Here is a 21,710-nt window from a genome sequence, read left to right on the forward strand (position 1 = left end):
TGCAAAGAGTAGGCCAATAGAATCCACAACTCAACACTTTTATTGTCGTTCTAGCTCCACCATGGTGACCACCATATGGTGAAGAGTGGCAAATCTCAAGAATTTCCCTTTGTTCCTCCTCCGGAACACATCGTCAAATCACACCATCGGTACAAATCCCGAAGAGATACGGCTTATCCCAATAATAGTCAAGGCAATCCCGTTTGAGCTTCTTTCTTTGGTTTGAAGAGAACTCATTCGGCACAATACCACTCACAAGATAATTGGCTAAGTCGGCGAACCATGGCATCCAGGTCATTGAAATGGCTAGAAGTTGCTCGTCAGGGAAGGAATCATTTATCTCAAGGCCGTCATGTGGCCTCCCCTCCTCCTCCAAACGAGATAAGTGGTCCGCCACTTAGTTTTCACTACCCTTGCGGTCTTGAATCTCTTGATCAAACTCTTGCAATAGAAGTACCCATCGCATTAATCTTGCTTTAGAATCTTTCTTGCTCATCAAATATCGAAGCGTCGCATGGTCGGTGTGTACAATCAACTTTGTACCCATCAAATACGGGCGGAACTTCTCCATAGTAAGGACAATAGCAAGGAGCTCTTTTTCGGTCACTGTGTAGTTGACTTGGGCATCATTCATGGTCTTACTAGCATAGTAGACTGGATGGAAGATTTTATTGATACGTTGCCCCAAAACTGCTCCGACTGCCACATCACTTGCGTCACACATGAGCTCAAAAGGCAATCTCCAATCTGGTGCGGTGATAATAGGAGTAGTAGTCAACGTGAACTTGAGCAATTCGAATGCCTTCATATAATCCTCGTTGAAATGGAACTTGGCATCCTTCTCCAAAAGTTTACACAAGGGGTTCACCACCTTAGAAAAGTCCTTGATGAATCGGCGATAGAACCCCGCATGACCCAAGAAGCTCCGCACTCCCTTCACGGATGTAGGGGGAGGGAGTTTGGAGATCACCTCAATATTTTCCTTGTCTACCTCAATACCATGCTTTGAAATTTTGTGGCCGAGGACTATGCCTTCTTCGACCATGAAGTAACATTTCTCCCAATTCAAAACCAAATTTGTCTCCTTACATCTTTCCAAGACCTTATCCAATTTATTCAAGCACTCGTTGAAACCACAGAGAAATCATCCATAAAGACCTCAAGAAAATCCTCCACCATATCGGTGAAGATGGCCATCATACACCGTTGAAAAGTCGTCCGGTGCATTGCATAACCCAAATGGCATCCGCGAGAATGTGAAAGTACCATAGGGACAAGTGAAAGTAGTCTTCTCTTGGTCATCAGGAGCAATAAGAATTTGATTGTAGCCGAAATATCCATCAAGGAAACAATAAAAAGCTCGTCCGGCCAACCTATCAAGCATTTGATCAAGAAATGGAAGCGGAAAATGATCTTTCCGAGTGACTTTGTTGAGCTTCCTATAGTCCATGCAAACTCTCCACCCTGTGACCGTTCTTGTGGGGATCAACTCGTTCTTGTCATTTGTTATCACAGCCATGCCCCCTTTCTTTGGGACACATTGCACCAGAGAGGTCCGCGAGCTATCGGAAATGGGGTAAACAACCCTGGCATCCAACTATTTTATGATCTCCTTATTCACCACCTCTTGCATTTCTTCATTTAATCTTCTTTAATGTTCAATGGAGGGTTTGGCATCCTCCTCCAAAATAATCTTGTGCATGTAAAAGGCGAGGCTTATACCCCGAATATCTGCCAGTGTCCATCTTATAGCTTTCATCCTCTTTTAAAGCACCGCCAAAGTAGAATCTACTTGCACATTAGTCAAGCAAGAGGAAATAATAACAGGTAAAGTAGAACATGGGCCAAGAAATTCATACTCGAGATGTGAAGGCAATGGCTTTAAACCAAATATATAGCTAAATCCATTTTTAGCTCCCCGGCAATGGCGCCAAAAATTGATGTCGCCCAAACTCACACCACTAATTGGGATTGTGAGGCGGTCGATGCCATTATAAATACCCAACGCGAGTTGGGGTCGATTCCACAGAGAACTTTATGTTGGATTAGGTATATACCTAGTCTAAGTACATGACGTGCCCAAGATTGTACTTCCACATATTCGGTTGTTTCTTTTCTACTCCTAAATCTTATGCTAATGCTGTAATTGTAAAGCTAAGAGATAATGTTTTTAGTATTGTTGTTTTTCATGTTATAAAAGATCTAGGGTTGTAACTTCCACCTAGTTGGTTACCTAACGCATTGAGAGCTTTAGGGCATGTTTGGTTGGTCGGGATACAATATAACAATCACACGAGATTACTCACTCTATACCTCTTGGTAGTTTGAGTGATTTTGCCCAATTTGGCTTTCTCAAATCCAAATGAGTATTTCACAAAACAAGTGATAGATGCTCAAGTTGGGTCTTACTATCTCTAGATTCGACCCTTTAATTGGGGCTATCAATTTCTTGAGTTCATCCCAATTTCTTGTTAGCCAAGTTTTTCTATACTTAGTCTCTCTTTCTCAAGTAGAGACTAAGTCAATTAGGCATGAATCAATATTTGCAACCATCAATTCTCAAATTCAAGCAAGAACTAGGCTAAATATCATATACCCAATCATAAATAAGCCCTAAATCAATCACCCATTAAGTACCCATACTAGGTTTGGGTCACAACCCTAGCTAAGTGTTTAGCTACTCATAGAAAATGAAGAATCTAAAGAAGAAACTAAGATAAAACTCATAATAGATGATTAAGGGAAGAAAATCTAATGTTAAAATGATAAACTATTACAAAGTTACCCAAAACAGTAAAGAAAAACGGCTATCTATTCTCAGGTGTTCTCTGCTTAACCAAAATTTGACAAAAGAGCTATTTATACCCGGCTGAAATTATCGGACAAAATTGCCTCTGCGAAGATTCTGCAGCCGCACAATTACGTGTGTGGTCCGCACTTTGATACTAGCTTGACAGGATGGACTTCTGCGGCCGCACAATTCTGGGTTGCGGCCGCACTTCATCAAATTCCGCGGTCCGCACATTTCTGAGTGCGACCGCACTCTCGAATTTTAGCTTTGACATGCAAGACTTCTGTGGACCGCACATTTTTGAGTGCGGACGCACTTTTGATTCTGCGACCGCACAATAATGGTGCGGTCCGCACTTCTTCATGACCCCAGAATTCATCTCTCTGAACCTCATATTCTGCGGACGCACAATAATTGTGCGGCCCGCACTTTGCATAGAAATTTTGTCAGAGGCTTTCTCATGTTCTGCGGCCGCACTCAATATTGAGCGATCCGTATTTTGTCCTTTCAGCTTTGTTTTGGTCCTTGTTCAAAATTACTCCTTCTTGAGTTGATTTTCATCTCTTTGACTCATATTCCAACACTCCTGCAAGAAAGCACATTTTATCAGTTTTCGGGAATACCTTTAAGCAATTTTGAGCTAAAACGAAAGTAAAAGAGTGAAAATAAGTAGTCAAAATTCTTACTTATCATGTGCTCCACTTGCTCCGGAATTGCCTATCTGGCCAGTATGATTTGGACATTATTGATTGGTATGGCGGGGCCATATCTCGAACTTTATGACATTTATGTACTCGTAGTGGCTTGTAGACAGATGTCATGTATATGGATACTTGTATGGCCTTATCGGCTTATGTTTTGAGTATACAAATGATCATGTTGGCCTTATAGGCCCGTATGTCGCGTGCATAAGCTTCTATATCATGTTGGGTCATCCCATGTCGAGTATTCTCTTATGTTTAATTCTAGTTATCTCATGACGGCATTTCCGGTTCATTTATCCATGATAGTATGATAAGAAGGATACGTTACGTTGGTATTCGGTTGAGTTAGGTACCGGGTGCCCGTCGCGGCCCTACGGTTTGGGTCGTGACAGCTTGAACTTGAACTTGCTTGCTTGAAGCTTGAAACTTGTGGAGGAATTTGCAGCGTTTGATCCACGAGCTCTTTCTTGTTTCTTGTTATAACTTCTGGTGTCTTTTCTGGGTTATGAAGACCCCTATTTATAGTTGTGGAAGAGAAGAGTTATGATAAAAATAATTTTTTTTCGACCAATCAAATTGAAGTGTGACAAGGGCGCATTTGATTGGCCAGAACATGTCACTTTCCCACGTGACGCGGTTTCATTGGCCTTCTAATATGACTTGGCATGCCTTGTCATTATGACACGTGGCATGATCCTATTGGCTCTTCTGTTTGACTTGATGTGCCACGTCATATGACACGTGGCATAAAACTGGGCCTCTAGGAAGATGACATCTTGGGCTTAATAAAGCGTGTTCTTCATTCGTAGCCCAATGGATTTTTATCTTATTTATCTAATAACACTGGATTTTTATAATTTATCCAATTATATTAGCCCATTATATTTATTTGGACTAGTATATTTAAAATATAGTCCAAATTATTTATTAAATTTAAATTTAATAAATTTTACATGCTTACAATGTCACCTAAGAAACATTAATTAGAAAGGGTATTAGACTATTTTACCCTTATTTAGGTCGTAAGATATGAACTCTCTTCATTGAGTATTTACTCTATTTATGTGCTCTCCAAGAACGACTACTATTAAGGGTAAAATAGAAAAAGTATAATTTATTTTGTTTTGAACTTCTAAAATGATACTTGAATAATTTGAGATAATTATTTTTAGAAATCACCCCAAATAATTTGAGACGGAGGGAGTATTGCTTTTGATCCACAAACTAACGAATGTCATGTTCTATTATTGACAGAAAGTACAAATATCCATTCAATTACTTACAAGAATTAGGAAAATTATAAAATTTAAGAAAAAAAATCATACACAATCAAATAGGTCAGAATATCAAATAAAATACAGGACTAAACTGGAAAGAAAAATCCTAGTAATTAATCGCCAGCACAGGTTGACCTTGTCCTAGATTTTCTGAAAAAAATACACAAACTTCTGTTAAAATAGCTTGACTAGCAAAAATCTTAACAGTTCTGTTCATCGGAGGATGTATGCAAATTCCGTCTTTTGCACTGCCACACCACTGCTGCGATCAAGATTGGAATTCCTAGTAGAAATCTTAGCGCCAAAACTCCACCTACACAATTTCAGAAAATAACAGCCGTAGTTAGAAAAATCTGCAGTTTTATTTGAATAACAATTTGTTGGATCTTAATTGTGGAGCCTTACCTATTCCTATACCGCCAAAGAACAATACATAAACTGCCAATGTCGCAAAGGAAGAGAAACAGAAAAACAAGTTAGTAAAATTCTCCAAGTGAAGGGCTTATCAATATGAAAAGAACAAGGCAGGTGGAGGGTATATAGTGAAACTTTATAAATTACCAGAATAGTACTCGACTTTGCATCGGAACGTAAGCTTCGAAACGTGAATGTCCTCTTTGCACCAATAACGACAAGTAGCTCTGTCGCTGTTTTCTTCAATAGTGCACTCACCCCCACGACTCCGGTCGCAATTTCTACATAACAGATTACGCTTCCAAGAAAGCTCAAACCCATAAGCCAGGCCTTGATGTGTGCTTGATAACGTAGACGACTTGTTTGATGAAATGCCTGGAGCAGAGGACCATGCAACAGTTTCAACCCTACAGCCGCCAGCCAAATCCGAAGCTTGCAATATTTCTCTTATGACAAGGTAGCTAAAACCCGTTGTATTTTTGCTACAAAAACTTGTAGGAATATACTGTGACGAATTGATAGGAGCTAGACAGTTGACATAGTTGATATCATTGTTAACACGAACCCATTCAAAGATTTGGCTAGTCATGGCATCATAACTTGCCCTGTGATTTGGAAAAACTGTGCAATTTTCTCTCTGATCATTTAGGCCAGGATCAAGTAGCCTTATTGAGTAGCTTCTGTAGTTAATTTCCTGTACGTCGAAAATTCTGGATTTGTAATTGAACACGGTTTGGTTGTTCTGGCAATCGAGCTCATATCCGCGTCTACCACAATGCTCGGGATCAGTCCTCAGTCGGAAGGGAAATTTTATTTGAATATCACCGCAGGAAGAAGGGACACATTGAGAAATATCCTGCGCTTTAGAACTGCTTATGAGTGTCACAAGTAACAAAACACAAGCGAAAAGCAGCCCTCTTGTCAACATGTTTTCAATTGAATATACAGAGGAAATAAAAAGATACTATGGTTCTTTTTCTTGATGTGGTAATATATACCTGATCAAGTTGTCTTGGTTCTTTGATAAACGATATGACGACTCTCTCCAGCGCGACCAATAAAATTTTTAGGCCCGGGACAAATGGGTGTCAAAAGATAAAGAAGTTTGACTGACTTGACATGTATGACCTCGTCCTTGGATTAGTTATTTGTTAAAATTAAGTGGGATGATTTGAAAAAGAATAAGTGGATTGATCATTGATTATGACAAGGAATATATTGACCGGTCTTATCCACTAACGTTTCTTTTACTACGATAGAGTGGGATTATGACATTTCCAAGATAAATTAGCGGAAGTCATATTTTAGTCGCCGTATTTGAGAGTCAAAGATATTGAAAGATTCAACAACTCAACAACTTGTTAAGTGCATGTTGTAGCGTGTTGACTTTAAAGCACTATCAGTTTTTATTTCAAGGGGACCACTCTTACACGAATGATTCCTAATTGGCAACTAAGCTAAGCATTTTGCAACTTAGCAACCATTGTTGGAGACTGTTGCTTCTCTTCCCTAGAAGCAGAGAAATGAGAATGACCAAAATCCTAATTCACTTGTTTCTGCATCTAATATTCTTGAGAGTAGCTCTAGGACAAGTAGTAACAATCCAAGATCAATGCTTGCCAACAAGATGTGGCGATTTCGGTCCAGTAATTCGGTTCCCTTTTCGTCTTAAAAATCGTCACCCAACCAACTGTGGCTACCCTGGTTTCGAATTATCTTGTACCAAAGACAATGTTACTCAATTCAAGCTCCAATTTCCATTGCAGGCATCTATCAAGAACATTGACATTCCAATATCAGCCAATGTTTCTGTTCAGGAAATTGATTACAAGTCACAGACAATAAGATTATCAGAACTCAATGCTTCGTGTCTTCCCGGGCAGATTTCAAACATAAACTCGTCTGCTTCGCCGTTTACTTATGATCAGAACTCATATGGTGGCTTCACTTTATTCAATTGTTCCTCAAATAAGAAGTACTCAACGTCTTTTGATCGGATCAACTGCCTTAGCGGCCCTCATTATGACGTCCTTGCCTTTCGATCTTACAATAGTATCTCTCAGTTTCCATCTTCTTGTACAAAGATGTACAACATTTCAGATGTTCCAAACGAGGTACTTTTCGGGCAACCAGAATATAGTCGCACCCAGATTTATTTGCATTGGTCCGAACCATTTTGTGGGAATTGTGAAGCTGATGGGAAGTACTGCAAGTTGAAATCCAACGGTTCAGGCAGTGAAACCGAATGTGTTGACATTCCAGAAGATCCTAGCAAAGGTATATCTTTAGAATTGACTTTCCCTTTTCAGGCCATAAATTGGTACACCTTTTACAATTACAAAGTTTATAGGGTAATCAAAGAGAGTTATTGTCTTTAAGAAATCAAGATTGATATTATTTCCTAAATAACAATTACTACAAGCTAATAATGCTATCATCTTTATTTTACAGGACCGTCAAAGAAAGTTATTGTCGCAAGTGTACTAGGTAGTGTGTTTGCCTTCATGTTAATCATTTTAGCAGTGTACAAAATTATCAAATTGAAAATAAAGAAAGAGGATCAGAAAAGGATTGAGAGGTTTTTAGAGGATTATAAAGCTCTGAGACCCACAAGATACAGTTATGCAGATATTAAGAAGATAACAGAGCAATTCAAGTATAAAGTAGGTCAAGGAGGTTATGGAAAAGTATACAAAGGGAAGCTAACCAATGAAATTCTTGTTGCAATTAAGGTCCTTAACAATTTCAAGGGCAATGGCGAAGACTTCATTAATGAAGTGGGCAGCATAGGCAGAATTCACCATGTGAATGTTGTGCGCTTAGTAGGATATTGTGCTGATGGTTACAGACGAGCTCTTGTGTATGAATATTTACAAAACGACACGCTTCAAAAGATCATATCATCCGGGAATGAAAGAGGGTCATCACTAGGTTGGGAAAAGATGCAACAAATAGCAGTAGGAATCGCCAAAGGTATCGAGTATTTACATCAAGGGTGCAATCAAAGAATTGTACATTTTGATATTAAGCCTCATAATATCTTGCTAGACCAAGATTTCAATCCGAAAGTTGCAGATTTTGGGCTGGCAAAGTTGTGTTCCAAGGAACAAAGTGCTGTATCAATGACTGCTGCTCGAGGCACCATTGGCTATATCGCTCCTGAAGTGTTCTCTAGGAACTATGGAAATGTGTCATATAAAGCAGATATTTATAGTTTTGGAATGCTGTTGCTTGATATGATTGGTGGAAGGAAGAAATTTGATGCTGCAAATGAGCAGAACAGTAGCAGTCAGATTTACTACCCCGAGTGGATGTACAAACAACTGGAGAAAGGAGAAGAAATAGAAATCCAAATTGACAATGAAGATGACAGCAGCACAATCAAGAAACTAGCAATAGCAGGACTTTGGTGCATTCAATGGTATCCAGCAGATAGGCCATCCATGAAAGTTGTGATTCAAATGCTAGAAGCAGAAGGCGTTCCCGTCATGCCACCTAATCCTTTCGGTTCAATGAATTTGTCAAACACGAGGACTACTGCAGAGGCAAGCCAATTGAGCAGTGAGCTTGGAAGCAGTTTTGAAACTGGTACAAGTTCGAATTGAGTAAATCTGAGGTATAACATTTCTCTCCATAAAGAAAGAAACAAAGGACAGAATAAGACTGATGTAAATGCTACTAGCTAGTACGTCTTTGGTATATATCTATATCAATTCGGTTGTTGTAAATTGTACTGAGTAGAATTTAAATAGCTGAGTTTCTCAACCAGCGAATTTACTATACAAAACAGCATGCAATTATGGATGAAAAAGGTTGAGGTTGGGAAGGAATCAAGACAAGCCCATACACCAAAAACAATGAAAAAAAGAAGTTTATGGATATTGCTGTCCAATTTCCTCAAGAATATAAGTATGACTTCCAACCATCTATTCTCATAAAATAAAAGCCAACAAGCAGCAATGAGCACCTCATTACTACACGAGGCCAATTTCAATTTACTAAACTAAGGTTCATCTCGTGTAGTCATGGTGCCGATTAAAAGGTGAAGTCTACATTCAAATGAGAAATAATTAGGGAGCCTCACTAAGGGAAAATAGCTTGGGCCTGGGGATTTGCAGCAAACTGGACATAAAGCATTTAATCGTAGCCATTTGTCTATACAGTTGGCATGGAAGCAGTGTTGGCACTCAGGAATTCTCCTTAAGGTCTTCTTACCACGGTTTGCAAAACATGGTGAGTTAACCTTAACCACCTAGAATGTCACAGGATATTCTTATTGTCTCAGTAACATCTCCAGCATTAATCTCACGGGGAGCTATAAAAGGTCTTGGGGGCTCCTGTAGGAGTTCATCATCTCCTTCAAGCATTTCAACAACTTTGTTCATTGCAGGACGATCAGCCGGCTTCATCTGTATGCACCACAATGCCACAATCATCATCTTCTTTACCATGCTCCTTTCTTCATCGGTGGCATCCTGTATCTCTATGTCATTTCCTAAATCGAATTGGTCGTAAACCCAGGTAGGAAAGTAAATCTGGCTTAAGTGGTCGGCAAATGGGCTCATGTTCTTTCTTCTGCCTGCCATTTCCATCAACAACATTCCATAACTATATACATCGGCTTTGTATGAGATTCCTCCAATATTTTTGTAAAACAACTCTGGAGCCATGTAACCCATTGTCCCTCTTGCTGCAGTTAGGCTCACTATACTATCATCTGTTGGATACAATTTGGCAAGCCCAAAGTCAGATATTTTGGGGCTGAAATTTTCGTCAAGAAGAATGTTATGTGGCTTAATATCAAAATGTAAGATCTGCATGTCACAGCCCCGATGTAGGTATTCTACCCCACGGGCAACTCCTAGAGATATATCGAACATTTGTTTGTAACTCAAGGAAACAATTCCTTCTTGCAGAAATATGTACTTGTCTAAGGAACCATTAGGCATGAACTCATATACCAAAGCACGTTTCGAGCCCTCAACACAGAATCCAATGAGCTGCACAACATTAACATGATGAATCCTTCCAATTGTGGAAACTTCACTGATAAATTCTTGCCCACTAGTCATAGATTTGTGCATCATCTTCACTGCAACAAAAGGACCACTGCGTAGCTTTCCTTTAAAGACAGTTCCATAGGCTCCTTCACCAAGTTTTTCCTTGAATTTATTAGTCATCTTCTTAATCTCAGAGTAGGAATACTTAATTGGCACAAAGTTGCTCTGGATTTGCAGGAAGTCTTCAATTGATTGGTACATAGATAAGTGTTGTCTTCTCCATTTGTACACTATTAATGCAATCAGGAAAACCAATCCAAAGAGAGAGCGCAATGACAGAATTGAAACTGCATAGTTTTACAAAGATAAATGGAAGACATTAATAAGAGAACCACATTCTTTTTAATAAGATAAAGGGATTTGAGTAAAAGCTACAAACTAAGCTATATATTGTTTTCAGAGGTGACCAAGAATCCTAAGCCTCGTAGGGTAAGATAGAGACTCACATGTAGCACTTCCAACGTATATTGTTGTAAGAACTGTCAAAACAGGCAAACCACAAAGGAAAAAATTATATTAAAGAGGAAATAGATTTGCTAAATACTTCAAGCAAGGTTTAACAGCTGTGTGGTGTAATGAAAGGAAATTCAATTAACAGACTTATTGATTTTAAAGGTTTCCTTTCAACAAAATGCTTACTCTGTAATAAAGTTATTGCAGTCTATTACTCCAGTATCGAAATACTTACCACCATTGTGGGAGAGGCGACCTGCATTATCATAAATATAGAATTTCAGCAAAATAGAGATGCTACATCTTAAAATAAATTGTTGTATAGTGAAACTTAGGACTAAAACACAGAGCAGACAAAAATAAGTAACAACATAAGAAAGAAAGAAAATTGACCACATCTTTGACCTGCTTTCAGATGGAGATCTCATTTGTCGTAAAGATTGACACCTAAAGATTAGAACTTGAAATACAGTAAAGTTGCTGGGAGTTTTAACATGGTCTTTGCAGCACTAAAAAAGTTTCAATGTTCTGTATTTCCATCTCTTTCACAATTAGGGGTCATTTGGTAGGATATATAGGGAAAATAATACATATATTAGCTTTAATATTATTAATCCTTTGTTTGGCATAATTTTCTACCTATGTATAACTAATTCAGGCAAACCATGGCATTAGTAATACTATAGTTTTTAATACATGGATAGACTTGTATAAAGGCAGAAAAACTTTTAATACACCAAACCAAACCAAACAATCGATAAGAAATAGTTTAGCATAATTAATCACAATATTACTAATACACTATATTCAATATTATTAAATAATATATTAAATAATGTTGACTTTTTATGTGGAGATTAAGGCCCCATTTGTCAATAAAAAAATTCATTTTTCCAAATTAGAAATTCAAAAATGTGTTTGTCCATGAAATTTTACAAACTTTTGGAAATTTTTTGAAAATGAGTTTTTTCATAAACCAAAAAGTGATTTTGACCACTTTTTCAAAATTTTCGGAAAAACTTTTTTCTAAACTCAACAATATTTTTTCAATGTACACATAATTTCAAATTTTAAATTCCAAATACTATTTTTCAATTAACTTTAAATATTACTTTTTATCAAAAATTATAATTTTTATGTCCAAAAGCCTATTAATAGCCCGTTTGGCCAAGCTGGAAAATTAAGCTTATTACTTTTGGTGAGAAGTAATTTGTGTTTGGATAATTATTTTGAAAAACACTTCTAAGTAGTAATAAGTATTTGGAAGTGTATTTTTTTCAAGTGATTCCGGAACAAGTTACTTTTTTCTGCACATGCAAAATTGATTATGCTTTACTCAAGAGTATTTTTTTCATTCTAGGCAAAACACTTCTAACATACTGTTGAGATTGGAGAAGCTTAGCCAAACAAGCTATAAATCTTCTAAAATCCCTACCAAACATCGTATAGTTTTTACGTGGATCTTCTAAAATTCATAATTTTAGCAGCTCTTTAAGAACCCAAACTAAACCAACCCTTAGTCAATATCAGATGAGATTTAATAAAACGTAACATCAGAAACACAATTGAATATTGACATAGATTTGACCAAAAAAATATTGACTTACAAGGGAGGGGAATTCTCTCCATCACCCAGTAGCTATAGCAGGGGTTGCTGCAACTATAACCGTCGTCTTCAGAACAGAAGGCTCCTCTCGCTTCACATTCTCTGCACGTAAAGGCACGTTTCCAAGAAAGTTCAAACCCATCTGTCAGTGCCGCATGAATGCTCGATAGAGAATTATTATCCACTGAAAGTCCCCGGGCTGAAGTCCAGGCAACCATTTCAACGCTGCAATTCTCTGCCAAATCCGAAATCGTCATGTCCTGTCCAGTGGTGAGATAGCTATGACTCTGAGAAGAAGTAGTAGTAGTCTTGTTCTGTGAACCACAGAAAGTAGTCTCCACATAGCTGGAAGACTTTACAGTGGCTAAACAATTGACATAAAGAATGGGACGGTTCGAACTAATACTGTCAAAAGCTGAGGCGGTAGGAGCAAACATGCGGAAGTTATTGGGAGAAGTAGTGCAGTTCCTGCTAATTTGATGCTCCACACCAGGGTCAATTGCTCTGATAATGAAATTATCATAGTTGATTTCTAGCACGTTATATATTCCTGCGTCCGAACTTATGAAAGTACTCAAACTTATGACAGTACGGTTGTTCTGGCAATCGAGCTCGAACCTTGAATCACCACAGTTGTGGGGATCAGCTTTCAATCGAAAAGGAAAGCTGATGTTATGAATATCACCGCAAGAAGAAGTACAGTGAGTAACATTTTGGGCTTTAACAATGGTTGTGCAAATTATTACTATAAGAGTAGCAATCCAGAGTCGTCTTTCCAACATCATATCTGCAGATGGAACGAGGCTACACTGATGTGATGTGTGATGTGAACTATATGGTAAGGAAGTCAAAATCCAGTCGTCTATGATTAGCCGTGCACTGTTTGTTTTATTTGTTCTGCGCGTCTCCATGTTGGGTCGCGTGGGAATATGAATATCCCTTTTCTTGGTAATAATACCCCCTTTTCTTTTTCTTTCTTCGGTCAACAAGTACACGCTGTTTTAATCAAAAGGACCTTTGGTTCCTTACACATGGAAGGAAGGTCTGAGCAATCCTCTTTTTAGTAGAGTAATAGTCCTCGAAACTTGCTTTAAGATGCTACTCGTTTCACAATAAATAATTTTTAAACATTTTTTTTTAATTCAAAATAAGTGATTTTTTTAAATTTTAAAAATAAATAAATTATTTTTTTCCTATATTAACCTTTGAATAAATAATATTGGAGTACGTGTTAGGGCTGTTTATGTGAAGAGATAGTAAAGGTTAATATGGTCAATTTTATTACTGATTAATGTTAAAAGGTAAATTTTTTAATTTGTGTGAAAAACATTCAAAATATCACTTATTGTAAACTGGAGGGAGTAAAACTTATGGGGACACGAGTAGGGCACTAGGGAGTAAAGACCATCGGATTTGTTATATTTTCAATGAACAAATTAAAACGATAATAAAGGTTAATATGGTCATTTTATTTTATAATTAATGTCAAAAGGTGAATTCATTAATATGTATAAGAACAATAAAAAAAAAATCAATTAAAATAAACCGTATGATGAAATTAATAAACTATACTCCAAGCCTTTAGTGTGACTAGAATACACCACAACAACAGCAACCCAATATAATCCCACTATTGGGGTTTGGGAAGGGTAGTTTGTACGCAGACCTTACCTCTACCCTAGGGTAGAGAGGCTGTTTCCGATAAACCCCTGGCTCCCTCCCTCCAAAAACTCCCCACCTTGCTCTTGGGGTGACTTGAACTCATAACCTCTTGGTTGGAAATGGAGGGTGTTCACCACTAGAGCAAACCACTCTTTGTCAGTGACTAGAATACACCCTCTGTTTTAATTTGTATGAGATAATTTGACTCAGCGCGAAGTTTAAGAAAAAAAAAGACTTTTGAAACTTGTGACAATGATAAGGGGGGCATGTGATATTCATTTGTAAAATACACTTTGACTTTAAAGAAGAGAATCACTTATTGTGGACTGGAGGGAGTAAAACTTATGGGGACACGAGTAGGGCACTAAGGAGTAAAGGCCATCGGATTTGTTATATTTACAATGAACAAATTAAAAGATAATAAAGGTTAATATGGTTATTTTATTTTATAATTAATGTCAAAAGGTGAATTCATTAATATGTATAAGAACAACCAAAAAAATCAATTAAAATAAACCATATGACGAAATTAATAAATTATACTCCAAGCCTTTAGTGTGACTAGAATACTCCCTACGTTTTAATTTAGATGAGATAATTTGACTCGGCACGAGGTTTAAGAAAAAAAAAGACTTTTGAAACTTGTGGTCTTAAAAGTTTAACGAGTAAAAGTTTTTGTGAGTGTATGGGCCAAAATCTATGTTTAGAATACTTAAGTCAAAATATAATTGGTGGAACGTTCCCAGTTGTCGTTTGTCGAAGTAATCTAAGAAGTAGTGAAATCTGTGGTCGAAAAGTCAGCAAAAGCTGAGGCCGAGAAGTCATCAAGGATCAAGGCCGAGGTCGAGCATCCTTGACAGAGTTATAACGGCTTTCAAGATGGGACATAAAAGAGAATATTCTAGTGGATATTCTCTGTACTTGTACTATTAGAGTTTTTTAGGAATATGTTCCGTATAAATAGAAAGAGACACAATGATAGGGGCATGTGATATTCATATGTAAAATACACTTTGACTTTAAAGGAGAGAATCTGATCTTATTGCAAGGATACAAACACAACCTTTTCGCTAAGATTCTTGTCTATACTTTTCTACCGGATCCGAGAATAACTCAGATATTCAAAGATTGTCCATCACTTATCAGTGTCAGAAAGAACATTCACTGATTCCATCCTTTCTTGGGTGACTCATTCACTCTATTTACTTAAATGTCATTTATTGTTATTCATCAATATTCAATGCTATATTATTTCCTTTGACTTTTTAAATATTGGTTGTATGTTACCGTTGCTACAAAAATATACCTACGTAGTATTTATTGCACTTCTAAGAACCTCACCTTTGGGATATTATTGTTAACTAAGATTAACCTTCATTTGTACAAATTTAATTAGTTAAACCAAGATCTATATTTTATGGTCAAACAATTTAGCGTCGTGTGTGAGGATTTCTTAGTTAAATTTTTAGTTTCCTCTAGATCTAGAGCTAACGCAAGTCACTAACATCACAAACCTCGAGATATTCTTTCTTCGTACGTACAAAACCCTACATGGCAGGTAACCAAGGAGAACGGACAAAAATAACAAGTGATTTCCCTAGCAACCTCATGAATGTTATCAACTAGAGCTGCGAAATAGTAGGCGAGGACAACACGCCCAATGTGTACCCTAGGCATGAGGGGATTCCCCCCTTCCCCCCTCCCCCTCCCTCCCCACTGTAGCATAACAAAACCCAACGGAAAAGGGGCCTCCACGCCCGCAGAAGAAGGGATGCCCCCAACTGTGAAAAAACTTCTCGAAGCATGGTTGATCGACACACTAGTGAGCATCCTCAAAAAACCCGCTCAAGGCATGACCACAGAAAACACAAGAGCTTGCATGATACAACAAACAGGCGAGCAGTGCAATCGGCCAAGCCCTCTGATGATAGGTATAACTCACAATATTACTAATAGTATAGATGACAACGCCCTCTTTGCCGTCCTAAAGAGGATGAAATAAATGGAGAATGAAAACAAAGCACCCCGAGATCAGATGAAAGAACACCAAGAACGAGTCGACAAGATACCGGACGCTCCTAAGTTGCTGCCAAAAAGGGACACCGGCAGGTTCTTAGAGTAGCCATACAACGATGAAACAACCCCGTATACCATACCAAAGACCTTTAAAATGTTGCCCCACCTCAGGATATACAACGGAACAATCGATCCTGAGGATTATGTGACTCATTACATAACCGCCTGTGAAAGGCAATAACCTCGCCAAGGAACAAGTGTCCTGTATTTTGCTGAAAAAGTTTGGCGAAACCCTTACGGGAGGGGAATTAATATGGTATTCACAGCTACCAGCCCGATCCATAGAAACTTTTGAGGAAATGGCCGATAAGTTCGTAACTGCCCATATCGAAGCCAAGAAGGCCGAAGCAAGAGTAAACGACATATTCGCTATCAAGCAATTTTTTGGAGATGGACTATGGGACTTTCTCGCCCGATTCAACAGTGTAAGGATGACTCTGCTGAACGTAACTGAATGGATGACGGTTGCAGCTTTCCAGAAAGGGTTGAGTAGAGATGGTTCAAGAGTGACTAGAAAATTGTTGAGCCGATTGATGAAATATCCCCCAACCACCTAGGACGAGATCCATAATGCTTATTGCGCCGAGGTCCGAGCAAACGAAGATAAACTCAATGGACCAACTCACCAGGTAGCATTGGTACAAACCGAATCCATAAAGGAACAAAGAGATAATATCAGGAGAGATCACCAGTTCCGCGACCTAATAGGGAACGGCCTATCTAGGCCAAGAATAGGGACTCACCAAAATGTAAGAGGTATTCACCATTTATTATCTACTCACAATTTTTTTATGTCACCTACGAAAATAGTCTATGCTCTTGAAAAACTCAGAACAAAGATGAAGTGGCCACCGAAGATGAGATCAAACCCGAACACCAGAAAATTCGACGCCCTTGTGAGTTCCACCGGGAACGTGGGCACAAAACAGAAAAGTCATAAACATGTTGAGGCAAAGACACCTCAAAGAGTTGTTAAGCGACAAGGAGAAAACCAACTTCGCCAAAGGACGTGAACACCAAGGTCCACCGAAACCACCATCACCAGCTCGTACTATCAACATGATTATCGGCGGTGACGATGACGCCTCCATCAACGGCGTGAAGTCCACCACCACTCACAAGCTCAAGCGGTCTATCATCCGTGAACGACACGATAGACTCAAAGAAAATATCATCTTCGACGAGTCGGATGCCGACAATTTGACTTTTCCTCATAATGATGCCATCGTTATTACTTTACGCATTCTAGATACTGATTTAAAATGCATCATGGTGGACGATGGAAGTGGAGCATGCATTATCCATCCCCGAGTCCTCATCCAAATGATACTCGAGGATAAGATAGTGTCGCGTTGCATCATGCTAACCAGCTTTAATAATGCAGTTGAACGGATGTCCGGAGAAATTACACTCCCCGTCTTGACTGGCGGCGTGACTTTGGAGACGAGATCCCACATTATGGACCAGGCCACCGCGTATAATGCCCTTGTGGGATGACCATGGATACATCTCGTGAGAGACATTCTTTCTAACCTACGTGGAGAACAGCGCACGTCCCGGGAATGCTACCGCATTGCCTTAGACAGCACGACAACCCAAGAGAAAAAAAGACAAGCAAAAAGAGGCATAGCAATCAATAAGGCCGAGGTCGATGCAAGAAGAGATCGGGAACGTTATTATAGATCCCGACATGATCAAGGTTGCAGATTCGACTGTAGAAGACCTCGACCCCATTCAATTGGACCTCAATGACCGTAGCAAAAAGGACTATATCGGTTGCAAATTCCGGGAACCAGGTAAATTCAGTCAATTCTTAATATCTAATGCAGATTTGTTTGTCTTTAACCATGCAGATATGTCGGGCATTCCAAGGGAAATCACCACACACAAATTAAACGTCGACACATTCCGCCCCCTAATAAGATAGGTCAGGCATAAATTCAACTTTGCCATCAAAGATGTAGTCCGCGAGGAGGTGGAAAAACTGTTAGAGAATAACTCCATCAGGGAGTCGAAGTACCCCAAGTAGATTAAAAATATAGTGATAGTCAAAAAGAAAAATGGGAAATGGTGGATGTGTGTGGATTTCACAGACTTGAACAAAGCATGTCCGAAGGATTCATTACCCCATATCGATCAACTCATCAACACAACAGCCAGGCAAGAACTATTGAGTTTCTTGGACGCTTACTCACGCTATATCCAAATTATTGTGGAGGAAGAAGACCATGTTCATCACCTACCAAGGAACGTATTGTTATAGGGTCATACTGTTTGGTATGAAGAATGTGGGGGCTACATATCAAAGATTGGTAACAAAGATGATCAAAGACCAGCTCGGTAAGACCATGGAGGTATATATAGACGACATGTTGGTCAATTCCGAAAAGGTAGAGGGTCACGTCGATTATTTGAAATAAACTTTCGACATACTAAGGCGATACGGAATGAAGTTAAACCCGGAGAAATGCACGTTTAGCGTATCCTCGGGAAAGTTCTTGAGTTTTTTGGTGTCGCGGCGAGGGATCGAGGTCAACCCAGACAAATGAAAGTTATCGAGGGGATACCAAAACTCTTAACCACCAAAAATCAAGTCCAAAGGTTGACTAGTCGAATCGCCGCCCTATCAAAATTCATCTCACGGTCGTCGGATAGATGTCACAATATTTTTGGCGTACTCAAAAAGGACAACGGCCTAAAATTGACTCCCAAGTGCGTCTAGTCTCTAAGAGAACTGATGGCATACCTATCATTACAACCCTTACTTTCAAAACCCAAACCTAGGGAGCAACTCCTCGTCTATCTAGCCATCTTCGAGGTAGCGGTAAGCGCAACCTTGATCCGCGAAAACAAAAGTTTGCAATCTCCCATCTTTTACATTAGCAAAACACTCGTCGACGTCGATACGAGGTACCCACACCTCAAAAAATTGGCTCTGGCCTTGGTCGTAGCTCCACGAAAGCTTAGACCCTATTTCCAATGCTACCCCATCTCGGTTGTCACAACCTTTCCCTTGAGGAAAATTTTGCATAAAACTCGAGTTATAGGGGAGGCTGGTCAAATGGGCCATCAAGCTAAGTGAGCACGATATCACATACCAGCCACGAACGACGATAAAGTACCAAGTGCTCGCCGACTTCAGTGCAAAAATAATGCTTGAAGTCGAAAGGGAAGCCGTCCAAGCTTCCCTCCAAATGCAAGAACTTTGTGTCCTATACACCGATGGTGTATCCAATGCATCAAGGTCCGGACTGGGACTCATACTCGAGGTCCCTACATACTAAGTAATTCGCTAGTCCATAAGGTACCCGAATATGACTAACAATGAGGCTGAGTATGAGGGCGTAATTACAAGGTTGAGGTTAGCACTCAAGTATGGGGCGAAACGGTTAAAACTCTACTGTGATTCCCAGCTCGTAGTCAACAAGGTCGTAGGGACTTTCCAAATCAAGGAACAAAGATTGCAAAAATACAGATCAAAATCTGCAAGCTATTACCTGAGTTCGACGAATGCCAGCTCGATCAGATCCCACGGGCGTAGAATTTTGAAGTTGTCGGCTTGCCAAGATGGGCGCAGGTACCAAAAACATCACGACCGGGGACAAAAGCATAGTACATCTCCCCAACTCATCACTAGACCAAATTGAGGTAAGAACTATTAAGTTAACTTGGGATTGGCGCAATTATATTATCGCATATTTGTAGGACTTCACACTCACAGGCGACAAGAAACTAAGAATGCAAGCGGCCAGATATAGTTTCCTTCATTGCGACCTATACAAGAGGACTTATGGCGGCCCTCTAGCGAAATGTTTGGGGCCGAACCAAACCCAACGCATCCTCGAAGAAGTCCATGAAGCCCATTGCGGTGCTCACTCCGGCAATCGAGCACTGGTCAGATGCCTCATACGGGCGGGATACTATTAGCCCACCATGAAAAAGGATGTCGTAGACTTCGTGAGGAAATGTGAATAGTGCCAAAAGTACGCCCCAATGATTCACTAAGCAGGCGAATAGCTCCACTTAGTCACCTCCCTTTGGTTGTTCATCAAATGAGAAATGGACATCGTGGGCCCCCTCTCAGCAAGGCGAGGTAATGTATGATTCCTTTTGGTTTTAACTAACTATTTCTCTAAATGGGTAGAAGTAGGAGCATTTGCCCAAATACGGGAACATGAGGTAATCACTTTTAAATGGAGAAACATCATCTGTCGATTCGGCCTACCCAAGGAGATCAGCTGTGACAACGGACCCTAATTCATGGGAAAGAAACCTGCCGAGTTCTTCGGGAAATGGCATATCAAGAGGATACTCTCAACCCCATATCACCCAGAGGGTAACGGGAGGGGAATTAATATGGTATTCATAGCTACCAGCCCGATCCATAGAAGCTTTTGAGGAAGTGGCCGATAAGTTCGTAACTGCCCATACCGAAGCCAAGAAGGTCGAAGCAAGAGTAAACGACATATTCACTATCAAGCAATTTTTGGGAGATGGACTATGGGACTTTCTCGCCCGATTCAACAGTGTAAGGATGACTATGCCGAACGTAACAGAAGGGATGACGGTTGCAGCTTTCCAGAAAGGGTTGAGTAGAGATGGTTCAAGAGTGACTAGAAAATTGTTGAGCCGATTGATGAAATATCCCCCAACAACCTAGGACGAGATCCATAATGCTTATTGCGCCGAGGTCCGAGCAAACGAAGATAAACTCAATGGACCAACTCACCGGGTAGCATTGGTGCAAACCGAATCCATAAAGGAACAAAGAGATAATATCAGGAGAGATCACCAGATCCGCGACCTAACAGGGAATGGCCTATCTTGGCCAAGGATAGGGACTCACCAAAACGTAAGAGGTATTCCCCATTTATTATCTACTCACAATTTTTTTGTTGTCACCTACGAAAATAGTCTATGCTCTTGAAAAACTCAGAACAAAGATGAAGTGGCCACCGAAGATGAGATCAGACCCGAACACCAGAAAATTCAACGCCCTTTGTGAGTTCCACCGGGAACGTGGATACAAAACAGAAAAGTCATAAACATGTTGAGGCAAAGACACCTCAAAGAGTTGTTAAGCGACAAGGAGAAAACCAACTTCGCCAAAGGACGTGAACACCAAGGTCCGCCGAAACTACCATCACCAGCTCGTACTATCAACATGATTATCGGCGGCGACGACGACGCCTCTATCAACGGCGTGAAGTCCACCACCACTCACAAGCTCAAGCGGTCTATCATCCGCGAACGACACGATAGACTCAAAGAAAATATCATCTTCAACGAGTCGGATGCCGACAATTTGACTTTTCCTCATAATGATGCCATCGTTATTACTTTACGCATTCTAGATACTGATTTAAAATGCATCATGGTGGACGATGGAAGTGGAGCATGCATTATCCATCCCCGAGTCCTCATCTAAATGATACTCGAGGATAAGATAATGTCGCGTTGCATCATGCTAACCAGCTTTAATAATGCAGTTGAACGGATGTCCGGAGAAATTACACTCCCCGTCTTGACCGGCGTGCGTGACTCTGGAGACGAGATCCCACATCATGGACCAGGCCACCGCATATAATGTCCTTGTGGGATGACCATGGATACATCTCGTGAGAGACATCCCCTCCAACCTATACCAAGTAATTAAATTCCCAACAC

At 39.7% G+C, this 21,710-nt stretch overlaps 5 protein-coding genes across 8 annotated transcripts; 3 read left to right on the forward strand and 2 right to left on the reverse strand.

Moving 5' to 3' along the window:
- Positions 1-4,705: 4,705 nt before the first annotated feature.
- On the reverse strand, positions 4,706-6,228 carry LOC104092823 (putative RING-H2 finger protein ATL21A). The gene is made up of 3 exons (XM_009598497.4): positions 5,334-6,228; positions 5,178-5,210; positions 4,706-5,085 (listed from the first exon to the last, which is right to left on the reverse strand). Exons 1-3 carry the CDS (start codon positions 6,112-6,114, stop codon positions 4,973-4,975), a joined length of 927 nt encoding a protein of 308 aa, XP_009596792.1. The 5' UTR covers positions 6,115-6,228; the 3' UTR covers positions 4,706-4,972.
- Positions 6,229-6,346: 118 nt separating this feature from the next.
- Positions 6,347-9,649, forward strand: LOC104092822 (rust resistance kinase Lr10-like). 2 transcript variants are annotated; one of them, XM_018769669.3, is made up of 3 exons: positions 6,347-7,463; positions 7,638-8,802; positions 9,305-9,649. In XM_018769669.3, exons 1-2 carry the CDS (start codon positions 6,710-6,712, stop codon positions 8,789-8,791), a joined length of 1,908 nt encoding a protein of 635 aa, XP_018625185.1. In that variant the 5' UTR covers positions 6,347-6,709; the 3' UTR covers positions 8,792-8,802; positions 9,305-9,649. The 2 variants fall into 2 exon arrangements, with proteins under 2 accessions (XP_018625185.1, XP_009596791.1); XM_009598496.4 differs by lacking the exon at positions 9,305-9,649 and having other exon boundaries at positions 7,638-8,951.
- On the reverse strand, positions 9,031-13,231 carry LOC104092820 (rust resistance kinase Lr10-like). 3 transcript variants are annotated; one of them, XM_009598494.4, is made up of 4 exons: positions 12,307-13,231; positions 10,935-10,955; positions 10,693-10,725; positions 9,031-10,533 (listed from the first exon to the last, which is right to left on the reverse strand). In XM_009598494.4, the coding sequence occupies exons 1-4, from the start codon at positions 13,214-13,216 to the stop codon at positions 9,431-9,433; spliced, it is 2,067 nt and encodes a 688-aa protein (XP_009596789.1). In that variant the 5' UTR covers positions 13,217-13,231; the 3' UTR covers positions 9,031-9,430. The 3 variants fall into 3 exon arrangements, with proteins under 3 accessions (XP_009596789.1, XP_033511163.1, XP_070053333.1); XM_033655272.2 differs by lacking the exon at positions 10,693-10,725; XM_070197232.1 differs by lacking the exons at positions 10,693-10,725; positions 10,935-10,955.
- A 3,754-nt stretch (positions 13,232-16,985) lies between these two features.
- Positions 16,986-17,540, forward strand: LOC138908144 (uncharacterized). The gene has a single exon (XM_070198785.1). It carries the CDS (start codon positions 16,986-16,988, stop codon positions 17,538-17,540), a length of 555 nt encoding a protein of 184 aa, XP_070054886.1.
- A 3,550-nt stretch (positions 17,541-21,090) lies between these two features.
- On the forward strand, positions 21,091-21,471 carry LOC138908145 (uncharacterized). Its single transcript, XM_070198786.1, has one exon. The coding sequence runs from the start codon at positions 21,091-21,093 to the stop codon at positions 21,469-21,471; it is 381 nt and encodes a 126-aa protein (XP_070054887.1).
- The last annotated feature ends 239 nt before the right edge of the window (positions 21,472-21,710 follow it).

Source organism: Nicotiana tomentosiformis, chromosome 3 (genome assembly GCF_000390325.3).
Source record: "Nicotiana tomentosiformis chromosome 3, ASM39032v3, whole genome shotgun sequence".
Lineage (NCBI taxonomy): Eukaryota > Viridiplantae > Streptophyta > Magnoliopsida > Solanales > Solanaceae > Nicotiana > Nicotiana tomentosiformis.

Coding starts and splice junctions, on each gene's coding strand:
- LOC104092823 (XM_009598497.4), bottom strand. CDS start 6,114: ATGTTGACAAGAGGGCTGCTTTTCGCTTGTGTTTTGTTACTTGTGACA. Junction 5,211..5,333: donor CAAAGTCGAGTACTATTCTG/GTAATTTATAAA, acceptor CGACATTGGCAG/TTTATGTATTGTTCTTTGGC. Junction 5,086..5,177: donor CTTTGGCGGTATAGGAATAG/GTAAGGCTCCAC, acceptor GAAATTGTGTAG/GTGGAGTTTTGGCGCTAAGA.
- LOC104092822 (XM_018769669.3), top strand. CDS start 6,710: ATGAGAATGACCAAAATCCTAATTCACTTGTTTCTGCATCTAATATTC. Junction 7,464..7,637: donor TCCAGAAGATCCTAGCAAAG/GTATATCTTTAG, acceptor TTTATTTTACAG/GACCGTCAAAGAAAGTTATT.
- LOC104092820 (XM_009598494.4), bottom strand. CDS start 13,216: ATGGAGACGCGCAGAACAAATAAAACAAACAGTGCACGGCTAATCATA. Junction 10,726..10,934: donor TCGCCTCTCCCACAATGGTG/GTAAGTATTTCG, acceptor CTGTTTTGACAG/TTCTTACAACAATATACGTT. Junction 10,534..10,692: donor ATACGTTGGAAGTGCTACAT/GTGAGTCTCTAT, acceptor AAAACTATGCAG/TTTCAATTCTGTCATTGCGC.
- LOC138908144 (XM_070198785.1), top strand. CDS start 16,986: ATGTTGAGGCAAAGACACCTCAAAGAGTTGTTAAGCGACAAGGAGAAA.
- LOC138908145 (XM_070198786.1), top strand. CDS start 21,091: ATGTTGAGGCAAAGACACCTCAAAGAGTTGTTAAGCGACAAGGAGAAA.